The 16,664-nt window shown below is 44.3% G+C and overlaps 1 protein-coding gene across 1 annotated transcript in view; it reads left to right on the top strand.

The window, feature by feature from the left end:
- LOC311063813 (glycine receptor subunit alpha-3-like) overlaps positions 1-16,664 on the top strand; it is a gene marked incomplete at both ends in the record, with an annotated part of 141,636 nt that overhangs the window by 55,809 nt on the left and 69,163 nt on the right. Inside the window, 2 exons of the mRNA XM_084083424.1 lie at positions 8,369-8,565; positions 16,308-16,438. Coding sequence (XP_083939550.1) covers positions 8,369-8,565; positions 16,308-16,438 — 328 coding nt within the window. The remainder of the gene's footprint in view (positions 1-8,368; positions 8,566-16,307; positions 16,439-16,664) is intronic.

Genomic DNA, 16,664 nt, shown 5'->3' with positions numbered 1-16,664 from the left:
CGGACCCCGAGTGTCAAAAGTGGGCGTGAATTTGTAGGCCTTCCGTTTCCGGCCGTGTGTCTCTATACCACGGGTGAGAGAGCAGATACACCATGTGACCCCCCTGGACTGAGCGTGTACATTCAGTGGTCCTCTCCATCATCACAGTTGCCCACCCCTCCCTCATCTAGAGCAGCATTCCTCAAAGTGAGGTTTGAGAAGGTTCCCGAGGTCATTTGAAAATGTGCAGATCTACAAGTTCACAACACGGCACATTGCAATGTCCTGTGACCTTGTAGATCTGCTACCCCCCCCCCCCCCCCCCCAAAAAAAAAGAAAGACAAACAAAAGAAAATATTTCAAAAATGTGGAGACATTTTGAAAGTAATTTCTGATTGGAGTCTGCTGCTAAATACATATAGGCTCTATTCACAGCAGCCATATTATGAAGACATTCACAGGTGTTACCAATGATACTAATGAAGGCTCTGTTCCATTCTGGTCAAACAGAGTCAGGGTGCTGATATTGCGCATGTTGGCTCACTGGAAACACTCTGTTACACCAGTGGGTCTAAAGTTGGGGTCCAGGGACCCTCATCCAAATGGCCCCTTACAGGTGTGTAACTCTGAGAGTGTACTTGGTTCCATTTGTACACTCAGAGTTATGGGGGTCGTGGAAACCACTGTGCTACACTAAATGGAACAGAGCCTTCCTTAGTATCATTGGTAACACCTGTGAAGGAAGTGATAATATGGCTGCTGTGCATAGAGCCTATTAATGTGGGGGTCCTTGACATGAAAAAGTTTGAGAACCACTGTCATACAGGATGAGGCCACAAGATGGAGCTGTTGGCTAACCAGTAGAACAAGAAAACCGTGCATCATAGCCTGGTATGACCAGACCTGTAATGTACATCTCCCTTCCTGTAGCCTAATCCAGTGTTTCTCAATCATTTTCATAGACCGAACTTAGAAAAAGTGCTCCTCGGAGCACAGGTCTCCGCCAGGTCAGGTAGGTTATTGTGGCCTCCTGGTGGCGCTATAATTGGAAAATATGTGAAAAGGGTGTCATTCTTCTTAGACTTTTCAATCGGACAATGCATTCATAATTTGAGTCATTTTGTTCCATAAATGTGTTTTCCTAAATTAGACCTGCTGGTGGCGATGTGAATAGGGTGCCATTTCTTCCTCGGCCTAGTGGGAATGTGCGTGTGAAATGTCACGGAAATCGCAAACTGCGTTCAGGATTTGAGGCATTGTGTTCAAAACGGACCAATCCTGCAAACTTTGCAAGCCGACCTTAGCCAATGAGGATGGAATATGGAAAATCGGACAGATCCGTGCTGATCACATGACTATAGAGATACTGTCTACCGATTTTGCATGACGTTTGGATAAAATCTGTATAGGAGTAAATTTGTTTTGCACAAATCAGCCTTCTGGTGGCGCAATAACAGGCCCATGTGAAAGATGTGGGGCAGAGGTTCTGAATTGGCATCCAGAGAGTGTGTGTGCACAGTTTCGCAGCGACCGGGCCAACGGTGCCGGAGATTAGCTGTTCACAGACAGAAGGACGGACGGACAGGGGGTAAAACATACTCTCTCGCCATGCCTTTCGAGCTATTATAAATATTACACATTGGTTCTCAAAGTGGTATATAGCTTTATTATCTGCCATTTTTAATAGCCAAAGTATAAAATATGATTAAAGTGGTTACAATAATTCAACCAGGACCTATAGATAAGAAGACGTCTAGGTCCTGTTGAACATTGCAGACAGGTGCTCTGGTTCTGCACCGGTCATATTTATCCTCAAGGTTTTTGTAAGAGAATATTTCCTTTTTTCTTTTTCTTTTTATTATCTACAACTGCAGGTGGGGAGATAACTGATTGTTTTCATTTTTCAGAAATAGAAGATCTATGAGCTCACATTAAAGATGAACGCAGATATCATACCTGCCTTAACAGAATCATTTTGGCAGAATGTTGACAATTCACATCCATGTGCAGAGCCATATGACATGCAGACTGCCGTTTCCATCTGCATTTATACTCAGCGGGAATTGGGAAAGCAGCTGCCATGTATATTCTATAGATAGAACAATGGCGTTGATCGCCCACAGCACCTGATAAAATAATGTTTGATTCATTAAAAGACGTTCTGAATTACTTAAACCACAGTGTCCCTATTCTGGGGGGGACATTCCTTTGTAGACCTGGCATCCTATAGCAGTGGTTCCCAAACTTTTTCATGTCAAGGACCCCCAAATGGACACTTATTAGCCCGTGGACCCCCATTTGAAAAGATACATTTTAAGGACCCCCAGTTTGACATGCATTAGGGCTACGGACCCCCATTTAATGGCATTTCTATCTCTGGGACCCCAATTCATGATGTAAAATCAATGTTATCTTAACTCTGTGTACACTCTCAGAGTTACAGACACATAAGGGTCCATTTGGTCCCTAATCTATCATTTAGCTGGGGACCCCCTGGAACCCCCTCAAGTACCCCTGGGGGTCCCCGGACCCCACTTTGAGAACCAATGTCCTATAGTGTGTGTAGTTTCAATGTACAGATCTTTTTTGTTGTTGTTATAAATACTGTTTTTTAGACCGATGATACAGTAAGTTCATGGTTTACCTCCTAGATTACTATTTCTATGCATGTGATTATTGCCTCGTGTTTACCCTGCTTACTGTAAGTCGCTCCGGAGTCCGGATCAAGAGCGTCTGCTAAATGCCTAAAATGCAAATTGTAAACATTAGCCAAAAATAGCCGAACTACAATCTCACAATGCGTCGCAGCTTGTAGATCGGCTGCTTTTGACAAAAAGTTAAAACAAAAAAAAAACAGATCTACAAGCTCGTTGCGAGCTTGTAGATCTACTATTTTTTCAGAATGTTCCCCCCCAGAATAGGCTCTATTCACAGCAGCCATATTATGAAGACATTGTTACCAATGATACTAATGAAGGCTCTGTTCCATTTAGTGTAGCACAGTGGTTTCCACGACCCCCATAACACTGAGTGTACAAATGGAACCAAATGGACCCGCATTTGTATACTCTCAGAATTACACACCTGTAAGGGGCCATTTGGAAGCCCATGAGGGTCCCTGGACCCCAACTGTAGACCCACTGGTGTTTCCAGTGGGCCAACATGCACAATATCAGCACCCTGACTCTGTTTGACCAGAATGGAACAGAGCCTTCATTAGTATCATTGGTAACACCTGTGAATGTCTTCATAATATGGCTGCTGTGAATAGAGCCTATAGGGATGCTGGGGTTCAAGTGGTTAATAGACCCATATTTTTATTTTGCGTAAAGGGAGAGACAGAGAGGCAGGCAGGCAGGCAGGCACTGTTCATGTTGCTGAATTTCCTTCACTTGATGTTTTCCAGCAAAATACACACAGTGTGCTCTGATAATGAAATCACAGTAACAACAGAGATGAGCAATAAAGAAAGAGTATGTACTATGCAATGTGAAAGCGTGATTGCGACCGTAGGTCGCACTTACTACAGAAAGCTGCTCCAGGTGTCCGTCCGTCACTCCGTCACTCCGTCACACACGTCACACTTTTGCCCTGCTCATATCTCCGCACCCATTGCCCCGATCCATGCCACATTTTGCACACACACTCCTTACCTGCCAAACTACACCCTCCAAGGACCCCCGGAGCTCCAGGGACCCCCAGCTGCCTCGGGGACCCCCAAGTGTAAAAAATGAGCACATGTGGACAAATTACCAAATGACCACCCCAACGGGGCTGCTCACGGGGCATTCCCGGGGACCACCCACTCCTGGTGCTCCAGAACGGATGCAAAAGTGGTGGCGCCCCCAGTGGAGGACCCCCTGCCACTGCAGCTCACATGAAATGCCGTAACTCGGGGGCTTGCCCCCCACAAACAATCCCTCCTTTCCCCTATAAACACACAAAACTATCCATTGCACACACAACTAGGAACCAATCGCCGTTACAGCCCTCTTCTGTATACATGTGACCTACGGTCGCTTATCTCCCGATTAGGGAGTCTTACTGGTGTTATGCATCTTACTAGCAAGCACAACACAACAACAGCAAGTGCTCCAGACCAGTCAGTGTAAGCAAAAGCAAGCTGTGTTTCCATCACAACACCCCCTATTCCCCTATTTGTAGAATCACTTCTACACATACTAAAATAATAAAACATACATGTGTACAGTGTACCTGACTTACCCACCTACCCACTTGTACATAGACCTAGCTATCTATCTACTGCTTGAGCATTAGCAGAAAGACGACGAGGCTTAAAATAATAAAGTTAATTTGTTAAATAAACATTGTACCTCCTATTTTGTTTTACCATTTTGGAATTGAAATAGGGAATCGTTAGGTACCGGAATCGATAAGTCGAACCGGAATCGTATTCATAAAAATCCTAACAATAGGCTATATGCACAGCAGCCATATTATCACTTCCTTCACAGGTGTTACCAATGATACTAATGAAGGCTCTGTTCCATTTAGTCTAGCACAGTGGTTTCCACGACCCCCATAACTCTGAGAGTGTACAAATGGATTTGGTTCCATTAGTACACTCTCAGAGTTACACATCTGTAAGGGGCTATTTGGAAGCTCATGAGGGTCCCTGGACCCCAACTGTAGACCCACTGGTGTAACAGGGTGTTTCCAGTGAGCCAACATGCACAATATCCGCACCCTGACTCTGTTTGACCAGAATGGAACAGAGCCTTCATTAGTATCATTAGTAACACCTGTGAATGTCTTCATAATATGGCTGCTGTGAATAGAGCCTATACCCATCCCTAATCATAAAACACCTACAGCAAGTGTTCTAGTTTAAACACAAACAGAAACTACATGAACATGACAGCTGAGAAATATGAACTGTATTCTGTATGATGCTTGCATTTTACATGTTTTATCTTCTGGATTTCTTGGCAGAACAGTCCTTAGTCAGGTGAGTGAAATCCAGTTTGCGGAGGACGTCACTCTCGAATGACACAGAGTCAGACTATTTAGCCTGTTCTGTACCATTGCGGATCTCATTCTATTCTTTATTAGTGCCATCTTAGCCCATTAAGACCGGGAACGCATCTGTGCAACCACATTAACCATTATTTTATACTTCTGCTATTAAAAAATAGCAGATATACAAGCTCATAGCGCTGCACCGAAAAATGTGTGCAAATCTTTGAATATATATCTATATATTTTAAGTGAACATTTGTAACTCAAATCTTTGATTCTGGGGATTCTACAAATGTCTTCTAAATCCTAACAGTTAAAAAAAAAACATTTCATGTCAAGGGCCCCCAAAATGATATGAATTTGGCCACAGACGCCCATCTCAAAATATTTTGTTCCAGGGACCCCCCAGAAGCAAAGATTTGAGTTACAAATGTTCGCTTTAAAAATAATTATATATTCAAAGATTTGCAGAAATGTTCAGGATTTTTAAATAGCCAAAATATAAAATAATAATATAATAATGTAGAATAAATAATAAGTGGTTACAGAGATGCATTCCCGGTTTTAATGGGTTAGAGAAAGTGGGCTCACCACTTGCATTAGTCACAGGGTAATGTCAGGTAAAGCCTCAAAGCAATGTTGGGAACACGGACTGCACATTTATTTTCCTTGGGGATTATAAAACCTCTCTTGCAGAAGAAGTATCATCACTGCTGATGTATTCTTTGTATTGGACAACCTCTTCCACAAAGTTGAACTAAAAGTCAGTTGAATATCTCCTCTGGAGCAGCTCTTGTGCATAGAGAGTAGCGATATTGTGCAGGAAGCCAAAAGTGTTGTTGAGGACATTATATGACTCATACCTAAGATCCATTTCTGCAAAGAACCTATCCATAACAGTCAAATATACACCAGAGGAGAACTCTGCCTGATAAGTGAATCTCATGTGATGTGGACTCATCCTCCTGAGCTCTACGTCTTCTTTTTTCTCTGTGTGTCGTCTTTGTAAACTTGTGATGTTTGAGACATCATTTTTGTTATAGATCAAATACATCCAAGTTATCTTGCAAGCCTGCGACATAACCCCTCAACGATCTGACTAAATCAACTGCATTGCACAGGTCCAGACTCACAGCCTGTAGCGCCACGGCCATTAACTGTGTGTACGACGCGACACCCTCACTCACATAGATCCGTGATTTCATACCCCCCACTTTTTGAAAAAAAAAGGAAAAAAAAGAATAATATATATTTTATTTTTTTGATAATAAATCGGTAAAATCAGGCAAAAATAAGAATTAAATAACCTAGCCCTAACCCTAAAACCGAAATAAAGTAACCAATACACGAAAAAAAAAAAAAAAATCTTGAAAATTTCAGTTACAAATGTTTTTCACGATTTTTCAAAAATCGTGCTATGAGCTTGTAGATCTGCTCGACAGCAGGGACAACACACATTGGGCCCTATTTTCGCCAGTGCCTTAACCGACCATTATCCCTAAACTTCTTTGCCATCTTTTTTAAATGTATTTTTAAAAACATTTTCAAATAGTTCAAATAGCCAATCTACAAGCTCACAACGTGTCAATGGAGATCGGCTAGTTGAACTATTTGAAAATGTTTTTAAAAATAGTAGTAGCCTCCCCCTGGCCACCCGGGGCGCCTGATGGAGGGGAAAGGAACTGGTTGGAATAACGTGTTCCTTCCACGCGCTACGTCCTACCGGGGAAACTCCCCCCTGTCAGGTGACAAGAAGGTCAGTTGGCTCTTATGCATTGAAGGAGGCATGAGCTCGCCCTGGCCTCCCTCGGCTGGTGGGGGGAGTGTAGTGCCCAGGATCACTTAGCAAAAAAAAAAAAGGGTTACAAAATCGAGGGATAAAAATTTTAGAAAAATAGTAAAAAGTGGCAAAGAAGTTTATAGGGATAGTGGGTAATGAACTGGCACAACGACTAAATCGGGTAGAAAACGGAAGCGGAGGCAGCAACAACGCGGCCTCTGCTTTCGTCACAATAGAATTGTATAAGAGTTATGAAAACGACTCCCCCGACGCAAGAATACACAATACGAAAAAAATCCCATTTCAAAAGCATGCTGTACAGTATATACCATGCAGTGTATGAGGGCTGCATATGGCAAGCTGTCAGGAACATGGTTTTACACCCAGTAAATCCAGCAGCCACATGGCTCACAGTCAGCCCGGTGTAACGGAGCAGAAGAGAGAGAAACCGACTAATTTAAGCTCCGGCGCGCAGTGGATAATAGCAGACCTACAAGCTCACAACGCGTAGCGGCGCGGCGCGTTGTGAGCTTGTAGCTCTGCTATTTCCGCTTAAGCGCCACCGCCGCACGCGGAAGCATAAATCGGGGCCATATCAAAGCAGGAGGGGAGAGAGGAGAAAGAGATATGGTGAGAGAGAGAGAGAGAGAGAGAGAGAGAGAGAGAGAGAGAGAGAGAGAGAGAGAGAGAGAGAGAAAAGAGAGAGAACGAGAGAGAGAGAGAGACAATGTGAGAGAGTGAGAGAGAGCAGATGGGTGGATGTTTAATCTCCACCTCGGTGAATCTCTAATTTCCGCTGCCTCGACTCAGCTGGCAAATTAAGGGGAGAGCCAGAGCGGATTATGAGAGAGAGAGAGAGAGAGAGAGAGAGAGAGAGAGAGAGAGAGAGAGAGAGAAAGACACACTCACACTCACACTCACACTCACACTCATACTCACACACACACACACACACACACACACACACACACACACACACACACACACACACACACAGAGGGAGAGAGAGAGAGAGAGAGAGAGAGAGAGAGAGAGAGACACACGCACGCACGCACGCACGCACGCACGCACGCACGCACGCACGCACACGCACACGCACACGCACACGCACACACACACACACACAGTGATATCACTGTGTGTGTGTGTGTGTGTGTGTGTGTGTGTGTGTGTGTGTGTGTGTGTGTGTGTGTGTGTGTGTGTGTGTGTGTGTGTCTCTCTCTCTCACTGTGTGTGAGAGAGAGAGAGAGAGAGAGAGAGAGAGAGAGAGAGAGAGAGAGAGAGTGTGTGTGTGTGTGTGTGTGTCAGGGGGGCGGGGTCCTATCGTGGAAAAGAAAAGTGCTCCCATCTCCCTCGCACCACAGGAGCAGTGCACCGAGCAAAAGCCGACTTGGTCCATCTGCCGCACAAGCTAGACGCTATTATTATTATTATAAATACTATTATTATTATTATTATTTTTATTTTTTTCATTACTTTTTTTATTTTTATTTTTATTTTTATTTGTGCAATTATCTTTCCGCCTCATGCAACTTTACCAAGCTGTTATTGCTCATGTGCCTCACCATGGCCGTCATTGTGGAGCGCTAGTTTGTGTCACTTTGAACAGTGTTGGACACTGTGGTGCAGGCAGCAGTCTGGGCCTCCAGGGGGAGCCGAAGAGCCGCCGGCACCGCGCGCACGCGGACAGGGGCACGACCCAAGAGGAGCGTGCACGTGGGCAGGTGGAGTGCGCACGTGGGCGGGAGGAGCGTGCACGTGGACATGTCCGGCGCCGGGAGATCAAAGGGCTGCTTACTGGCCTGTAACGTACTGCTGTTACTGAGGTAATGACCCGCTACTGTCTGTCTCTGTCTCTGTCTCTGTCTCTGTCTCTGTCTCTGTCTCTGTCTCTGTCTCTGTCTCTCTGTCTGTGCATGTGTCTGTTTCTGTCTCTCTGTATGTCTCTGTCTGTCTCTCTGTCTCTCTGTCTCTGTCTGTGCATGTGTCTGTTTCTGTCTCTCTGTCTGTCTCTCTGTCTTTGTCTTTGTCTTTGTCTTTGTCTTTGTCTTTGTCTTTGTCTTTGTCTGTCTCTGTCTCTGTCTCTGTCTCTGTCTCTCTGTATGTCTCTGTATGTGTCTCTGTCTCTCTGTCTCTATGTATGTCTCTGTCTCTCTCTTTGTCTCGGTCTCTATGTCTCTGTCTCTCTGTATGTCTCTGTGTCTGTGTCTCTTTCTTTCTGTATGTCTCTGTGTCTCTGTCTCTCTGTATATGTCTGTGTCTGTGTCTTTGTCTGTGTCTGTGTCTGTGTCTGTGTCTGTGTCTCTGTCTCGTTGTATTTCTCTGGCTCTGTATGTGTGTCTTTGCCTCTGTCTGTGTGTGTGTCTCTATCTGTCTCTCTGTATGTCTCTGGCTCTGTCTGTGTCTCTGTCTCTCCGTATTTCTCTGGCAATGTATGTGTGTATTTGCCTCTGTCTGTGTGTGTGTCTCTATCTGTCTTTGTCTCTCTGTATGTCTCTGTCTGCCTGTCACTGTCTGTCTGTCTGTCTGTCTGTCTGTCTGTCTGTCTCTTCTCGCTCTCTGTCCCCCTGGCTCTCTTCTTGCAGTGCGTGCATGCGTTGCTGTGTGTGCACGTATATGTGTTTGAGTGTGTGTTCGCTCGCGCGACGACGTGCATTTCATAAGTTGCATCTTACACAAACCAACCACCCCCCCCCCCCCGCCAAAAAAAGGAGGGGGGAAAAAGACTTTTCCTGTTTAAGCTTTACCCGTTCTTTGAACAGCATGAATATGTAGAATATAGGATTATAATATTTTTGGGGAAAGTCAAAGCAAGTAGGCTATACAGAACTTTAAGGATACAACAGGCTGGAAAAAACAGCTGTGAAAAGATCAAAAGCTGCTGTAAATCTTCTTATAAGGTCATGGATGAACGGAGGGTTGGGTTAAGATCAAGACGCTACACAGCATCTGTCTGTCTGACTGACTGACTGAACCTGTCTGTCTGTCTGTCTGTCTGTCTGTCTGTCTGTCTGTCTGTCTGTCTGTCTGTCTGTCTGTCTGTCTGTCCGTCGTATAGGGCATTGGTTCTCAAAGTGGGGTCCGGGGACCCCCAGGGGTACTTGAGGGGGTTCCAGGGGGTCCCCAGCTAAATGAACCAAGGAACCAAATGGACCCTTATGGGTCTGTAACTCTGAGAGTGTACAAATGGTGAGTACCAAATGTTACCAAATGGACCCTAACGGGTCCATTTGGTAACATTTGTACACTCTCAGAGTTAAATTAGCATTGATTTTACAATATGAATTGGGGTCCCAGAGATAGAAATGCCATTTAATGGGGGTCCGTAGCCCTAATGCATGTCAAAATGGGGGTCCTTGAAATTAAAATGGTTGAGAATCACTGCTAGAGCCGTAAAAATCTTCTCTTATGGGGGGTCCCTGGCTTATCTTTTCAAATGGGGATCCGCGGGCTAATAAGTGTCAATTTGGGGGTCCTTGACATGAAAAAGTTTGAGAACCACTGGTATAGGGTCACCCGGCCGGGCGTCCCTTATTTCCATGAAAAATAAGGACGCCCAGAAAAGGATGAAACCTCATTATATACTGTATATGTCATACATGGGCAACTGGCGGCCCGGGGGCCTCGTCCGGCCCCCACCTTCACTTAATGTGGCCCGCAGGTTAATATCGTAATACTGACATATATCATTGATTTCAGCTGTTACAATTCCAAACATGCAAACATGACCCGCTCTAATTAATTCAGTCTATATTAGTAGCTTAATGACTAGTATTAACATTCTGTTGTCTTTTTTATGTCCAATGTATTTGTATTTAAGTTCATAAAGTTAACATAAGTATAACTAAATGCATTTGAAATTCAATAAAAATTTAACTTTTCCTGATTGCAATTCAAAAATAGCAAAACAAAAATGCCAAAATAGCAAAAAACTGTACTTTCAAACAAAGGCTAATCAGGCGCGAATAGGGGGGAAAACTGTGTCTTTTTAGGGGACTTTCAAGGAAAGATCAGGGAAGTGATATGGCACATCTGTACTTGTGATGCTTTTGAATTTGAATCCTGGAGGGTAACAGTTTTGGACATATGAGGTTTCCGCCCGACAGAGACGGGGATTAGCCAAAAAAATAGCCGATCTACAAGCTCACAGCGCAACGTGTTGTGAGCTTGTAGATCGGCTATTTTTGGTAAAGAAATTTGGTGTAGACGGAAAAAAATACACTGAGACCACTCAGGTCCAGTTTACTACGTCTAGAGCAGGGGTCTTCAATGTTTTTTCTGGACAAGGACCCCTTAGCTGAGAGAGAGATGAAGCAGGGACCTCCACTACATGTTGTACATAATTGTGATGCAGTTGGATAGATCTCATTGATAGCTTCATAGGCTTGTTTGACAGCACCGTCATCAGTGCTGTGTTTTCTGTTTAGTTCAGACATTTAACCACTTAAACCCTCAATACTTAGTCAACTTGACCTCCGTACATGATCTGCTCCTTTTCCCCTCTACGCCAAACCTCTTTTTGCCGAAAATAGCCGATCTACAAGTTCAGATCTGGACGGTTGGCAACCCTAGTCTGTCTGTCTGCCTGTCTGTCTGTCCGTCCGTCCGTCTCTCTGTCTGTCTATCCGTCTTCTTGTCGCCACAGTTGTTGCACATGTGTTTTTCCCACTGTGTTCCTGTATCACTTTTCAGATATGTTCTCTTTCAGTAGACTGATCTTTTGACAGTAAAGGCCTTGGCAGCTCTGTAAATGTAGGTGCGTGTGTGTGTGTGTGTGTGTGTGTGCGTGTGTGTGTGTGTGTGTGTGTGTGTGTGTGTGTGTGTGTGTGTGTGTGTGTGTGTGTGTGTGTGTGTGTGTGTGTGTGTGTGTGTGTGTGTGTGTGTGTGTGTGCGTGCGTGCGTGCGTGTGTTCGGCTTGTGTGTGTGTGTGTGTGTGTGTGTGTGTGTGTGTGTGTGTGTGTGTGTGTGTGTGTGTGTGTGTGTGTGTGTGTGTGTGTGTGTGTGTGTGTGTGTGTGTGTGGTGAGCCCCGGCCGGTCTCTTATGTAACAGATGAGTTTATGGCAGTGCACTTAGCCTAAGGATACACAGCATTATGACTGAATTATGACTACTGTTTGCACGTGTGTGTGTGTGTGTGTGTGTGTGTGTGTGTGTGTGTGTGTGTGTGTGTGTGTGTGTGTGTGTGTGTGTGTGTGTGTGTGTGTGTGTCGCGTGTGTGTGTGTGTGTGTGTGTGCGTGTGTGTGACTGAATTATGACTACTGATCCATCTATTTATTATTCCATCTGTGGGCTCCATCCTTATTCCTTTACATTGACACACACACGCACACGCGCACGCACGCACGCACGCACGCACGCACGCACGCACGCACGCACGCACGCACGCACGCACGCACGCACGCACGCACGCACGCACGCACGCACGCACGCACGCACGCACACACACACACACACACACACACACACACACACACACACACACACACACACACACACCAATTAAAGTAGTGCAATGCTGTACATTCCCTACTGTATAGTCAGGCTTCCATCTCATTTAACCCTTTTGTATGACAAATAGCAGATCTACATGGTAACAACGTGTCCAGAGGAGGATTACCCAACGGGCCGACTGGGCCCAGGCCCAGGGGCCCCTGAGCTAGGGGGGCCCCTGAGCTTGAGCGTTTTTTTTTTTTTTTATAAAAAAAAATGTTAACATATTTTTTTTAACAATTTTAACATAAAAAAAACTAATAATTTCCCTTATGAACCGCAATATAACCGAACAATTTCTTTGTATTTAAGTTATAGGTAAAACATGCATTATATTAGCCTATCTGCCGCCGTGCACAGACGTTTTTAACCGAAAAAAAACCTATTAATTTCCATTATTAACCGAGATTTAACCGCAAAAATTTCGCGCACGCTTCGTGCGCGCGGGAGGGGGGTGCGTGCACGCGCGCTGCGCGCGCGTGCACCCACGGAAGGGGGAGGGGGGGCCTTTTGCGTGTCTCGGCCCAGGGGCCCGTTTCTTCCTAATCCGCCTATGAACGTGTCACAGTGACGTGTAAGGTTTAAAGGAGTAGTTCACCCAATAAATAATAATAATAATAAACTGTATTTGTAGAACACCTTTCATGCCATGAAATGCAGCTCAAAGTGCTTTACAGAGCAAGAAAGACAAAGTTCAACTAATTTAACAATAAAGCAAGACAAGAAAAGCAAAAGCATAAAACATCATTAAAATAAAAGCAACAAAGGCAGTGAATCAGGCAAAACAGTGAGGATATGAATAACAACACAGAGATTTTAAAAATCAACTAAAAGCAAGAGTGAAGAAATAGGTCTTGAGCTGTGCTTTAACACTCGCGTGTCTAAGCGGCCAGCCTGACCGATTTTGAGACTTTGAAGTGGATTATCTTTTCTCATGAAGCTCTCAGAAGGTTCCCCTTCCATGACTTTTCTAAATATTCGATTCAAATCGCATCTGTTTTTTTTTCCTCCATCTGAAACGTTTTCTAAATATGAAATTAGCCATGCTTAGCAGCTTATACCATCTCTGACGTTATTTTACAGCTCTCACCCCTTTCTCCCCCAGCTAGATAACTCTTCACACCTCCAGACCACCTGGAGACCGTCATTGTTCTAGTTAAGGGGTCTTCAACAGGGGGTCCGGGACCCCTAGGGGGTCCTCAGAATTACTACAGGGGGTCTTGAAGCCTACCATCCTTTTTCTGAGGAGAACTTTAGCCAAAAATAGCAGATCTACAAGCTCACAAATAGCAGATCTACAAGCGCGAGGCGTTGTGAGCTTGTAGATCGGCTATTTTTGGCAAAGAGGTATAGGTGTAGAGGGAAAAAAGAGCAGTTTTATACAATATAGTGGGGGTCCGTGCTTCATCTCTCTCTCTCAGCTAGGGGGTCCTTGGCCTGAAAACGTTGAAGACCCCTGTTCTAGTTAATGGACAAGTAAGACGCGCGAACGCTGGAAGCGAACGCAGCTCGAAAATATTGTGTATTTACGGACTTTGTGTGTGTGTGTGTGTGTGTGTGTGTGTGTGTGTGTGTGTGTGTTTGTATTTTGACTGCAGCCGCACTCTGGCGCACTCTGTCGGCCGCACCCAGGCAGTGCACTGCACACAGACAGACACACACACAAGCCGAGCAGACTTTCATAGTAAGCTCCACTTGGGCGGAGGCGCGCGGCGCGCCTCCTTCCACGTTCGCAATCATTTGCATTTCACTCTCAGCTATAGGAACCTCAGCCTGGCAAAGAGATGTCTCTCCTCTAGGCCTAATAATAATAATGAAATACAAACCCATAAACATAACCTCTAAATGTTGTATTTCATCTGAGCAATGTGCGCCGCTGCCCAGCCTGCATGCGTGCGCGTTTGGCTCAAAACGAAGTCGGACACTAAAGCTTGAATCATGAGCTCTAACCTCTGATTGTCTTTCATCAAAACCATATTTTATTAGATCACCAACATGTATCGCCAACATGTTACTAATTATAGAGAATGTGATATTATTGTAATCAGTTTGTTTATTCCCTGCGCAATGGATGATTACATAGGGGTCATCCCTATGTTCCCCGGGTTGTGTACGTCTTTCTGACTCTCTCTCTCTATCTCTCTCTCTCTCTCTCTCTCTCTCTCTCTCTCTCTCTCTCTCTCTCTCTCTCACACACACACACACACACACACACACACACACACACACACACACACACACACACACACACACACACAGGCAGTGTTGCCATGTCTGCTTATTATAAGCGACTTTGGGCTTGTTTTTCTGTGAAGTCTTTCCATGAAGACGCGTTGTAAGCTTGTAGATCGGCTATTTTCAATATATATATATATATATATATATATATATATATATATATATATATATATATATATATATATATATATATATATATATATATATATATATATATATATATATATATATATATATATAGGTCATTTGGCCTATTAGTTGCCACATGACTATTAGGCCAATACACAGTTTTGGGCTTGTTTTCATAGACAAGGCTGTTTATTTCTCTCTCAAAATTTGGCAACAATGCACGTTGCAGTAACTTTCACTTTCACGCATGCTGCGCAAACAGATCTGATCTACAAGCATACAAGTGCAGCGACTTTTTTTTTTGCTTGGAGATCAGATATTTTGGGCAGCAGTATAGCAGGATTGAGCAAATGTGTGAAAACAATGTGTCCACTTGTTGCGCTGACATAGTAGGAGGAGATGCTTAGGCAACTAACATGAATCCAAGTAATCGTCTGTGACATATGCGGATCTGCCGTTTTGACCTGTGCAGAAGGTCTGTTTGTGGCGGCGATGCGTCATGGACTTAACCTATAAATGTATGAACCGTGTATGAATCGCTTCAGAGACCAGCCGTTTGATACGCATCTTGGCAGAGACAGCAGGCATACATTTCCTAAGCCCTGTCCGTGTGCCTAATTCAAGCTCACTACTTTTTTCACCTCGCCACAGACCTCGCTAAATCCCTTATGATCGCGTGTTCAACTGTTTGTAGACACACAGCAGGGTAGTTGTGTGAGTGGCCCAGAGAAGAAATTTTCAATCGGCGACATTCCATTTTGCAGTCGTAGCAGTTTCAAAACAGCGTCGCTAAACAGCATTCCACGGCGGAGAAATGCAAAGCATTGCGACGCGTTGTGAGCTTGTAGATCTGCTATTTTCAAAAAGCAAGTTTAAATAGGGCTGAAGTGGTTAATGTTTGTTTTGTAATAATAATCAAAATCTACAAAGTAACTAGTAACTAAAGTTTTCAAATAATTGTAGCGGAGTAAAAGTACAATATTTGCATCTGAGTGAATTGGCTCTATTCACAGCAGCCATATTATGAAGACATTCACAGGTGTTACCAATCATACTAATGAAGGCTCTGTTCCATTCTGGTCAAACAGAGTCAGGGTGCTGATATTGTGCATGTTGGCCCACTGGAAACACTCTGCTACACCAGTGGGTCTACAGTTGGGGTCCAGGGACCCTCATGGGCTTCCAAATGGCCCCTTACAGGTGTGTAACTCTGAGAGTGTACAAATGGGTCCATTTGGTCCATTTGTACACTCTCAGAGTTATGGGGGTCGTGGAAACCACTGTGCTACACTAAATGGAACAGAGCCTTCATTAGTATCATTGGTAACACCTGTGAAGGAAGTGATAATATGGCTGCTGTGCATAGAGCCTATTAGACTCTGAGCAGGATGTGACCACACACCTAGCCTGTTGTGCATCGACCTAATCGATGCATGTAACATAAACAGCTGTCGCACACGCATGCACGCACACGTACGCAAACGTGTCATGCACCAGTGTAGCAATGTATGAGTTCTAATTACTTCTTCTCAGGCTTCTTACTTCTTCTCCCCAAACGTTTTCAGCTAGAGACCAAAAAGGTACATTTGGTGTCTCATAAATGTATGTCTCTCTCTCTCTCTCTCTCTCTCTCTCTCTCTCTCTCTCTCTCTCTCTCTCTCTCTCTCTCTCTCTCTCTCTCTCTCTCTCTCTCTCTCTCTCACACACAGTGATGCACTGGGTAAGGAGTTGGACCTTGCGCCCAGGAATCGCCAGGTACCCTGGTCTCCCTCTGACTTCCTGGACAAGCTGATGGGCAGAACGTCTGGATATGATGCCAGAATCAGACCGGATTTTAAAGGTGAGTGTGTCTGCCTCACAGTTCAATGAACACTCAGGATTCTACAGTGTATGTAGACGATAATACATATACAGTATAGGAGAGATTATAAACAAAGTATTCAGTTAGTTAAAGGTAGGGTAAGTGTTCAATAAGCTCTGAATTAGTAATCATTGCTATAGAGTGTGTGTTCAGTAACATGAGTCTCCAGCTCTTTAAAACAGAACATTTATTGTCAGGTCAAAAT

Source organism: Gymnoscopelus microlampas, assembly GCF_963454915.1.
Source record: "Gymnoscopelus microlampas genome assembly, chromosome: 2".
Classification (NCBI taxonomy): Eukaryota; Metazoa; Chordata; class Actinopteri; order Myctophiformes; family Myctophidae; genus Gymnoscopelus; species Gymnoscopelus microlampas.
The sequence above is the reverse complement of the archived record's forward strand: the minus strand, read 5'-3'. Positions and strand labels throughout refer to the sequence as shown.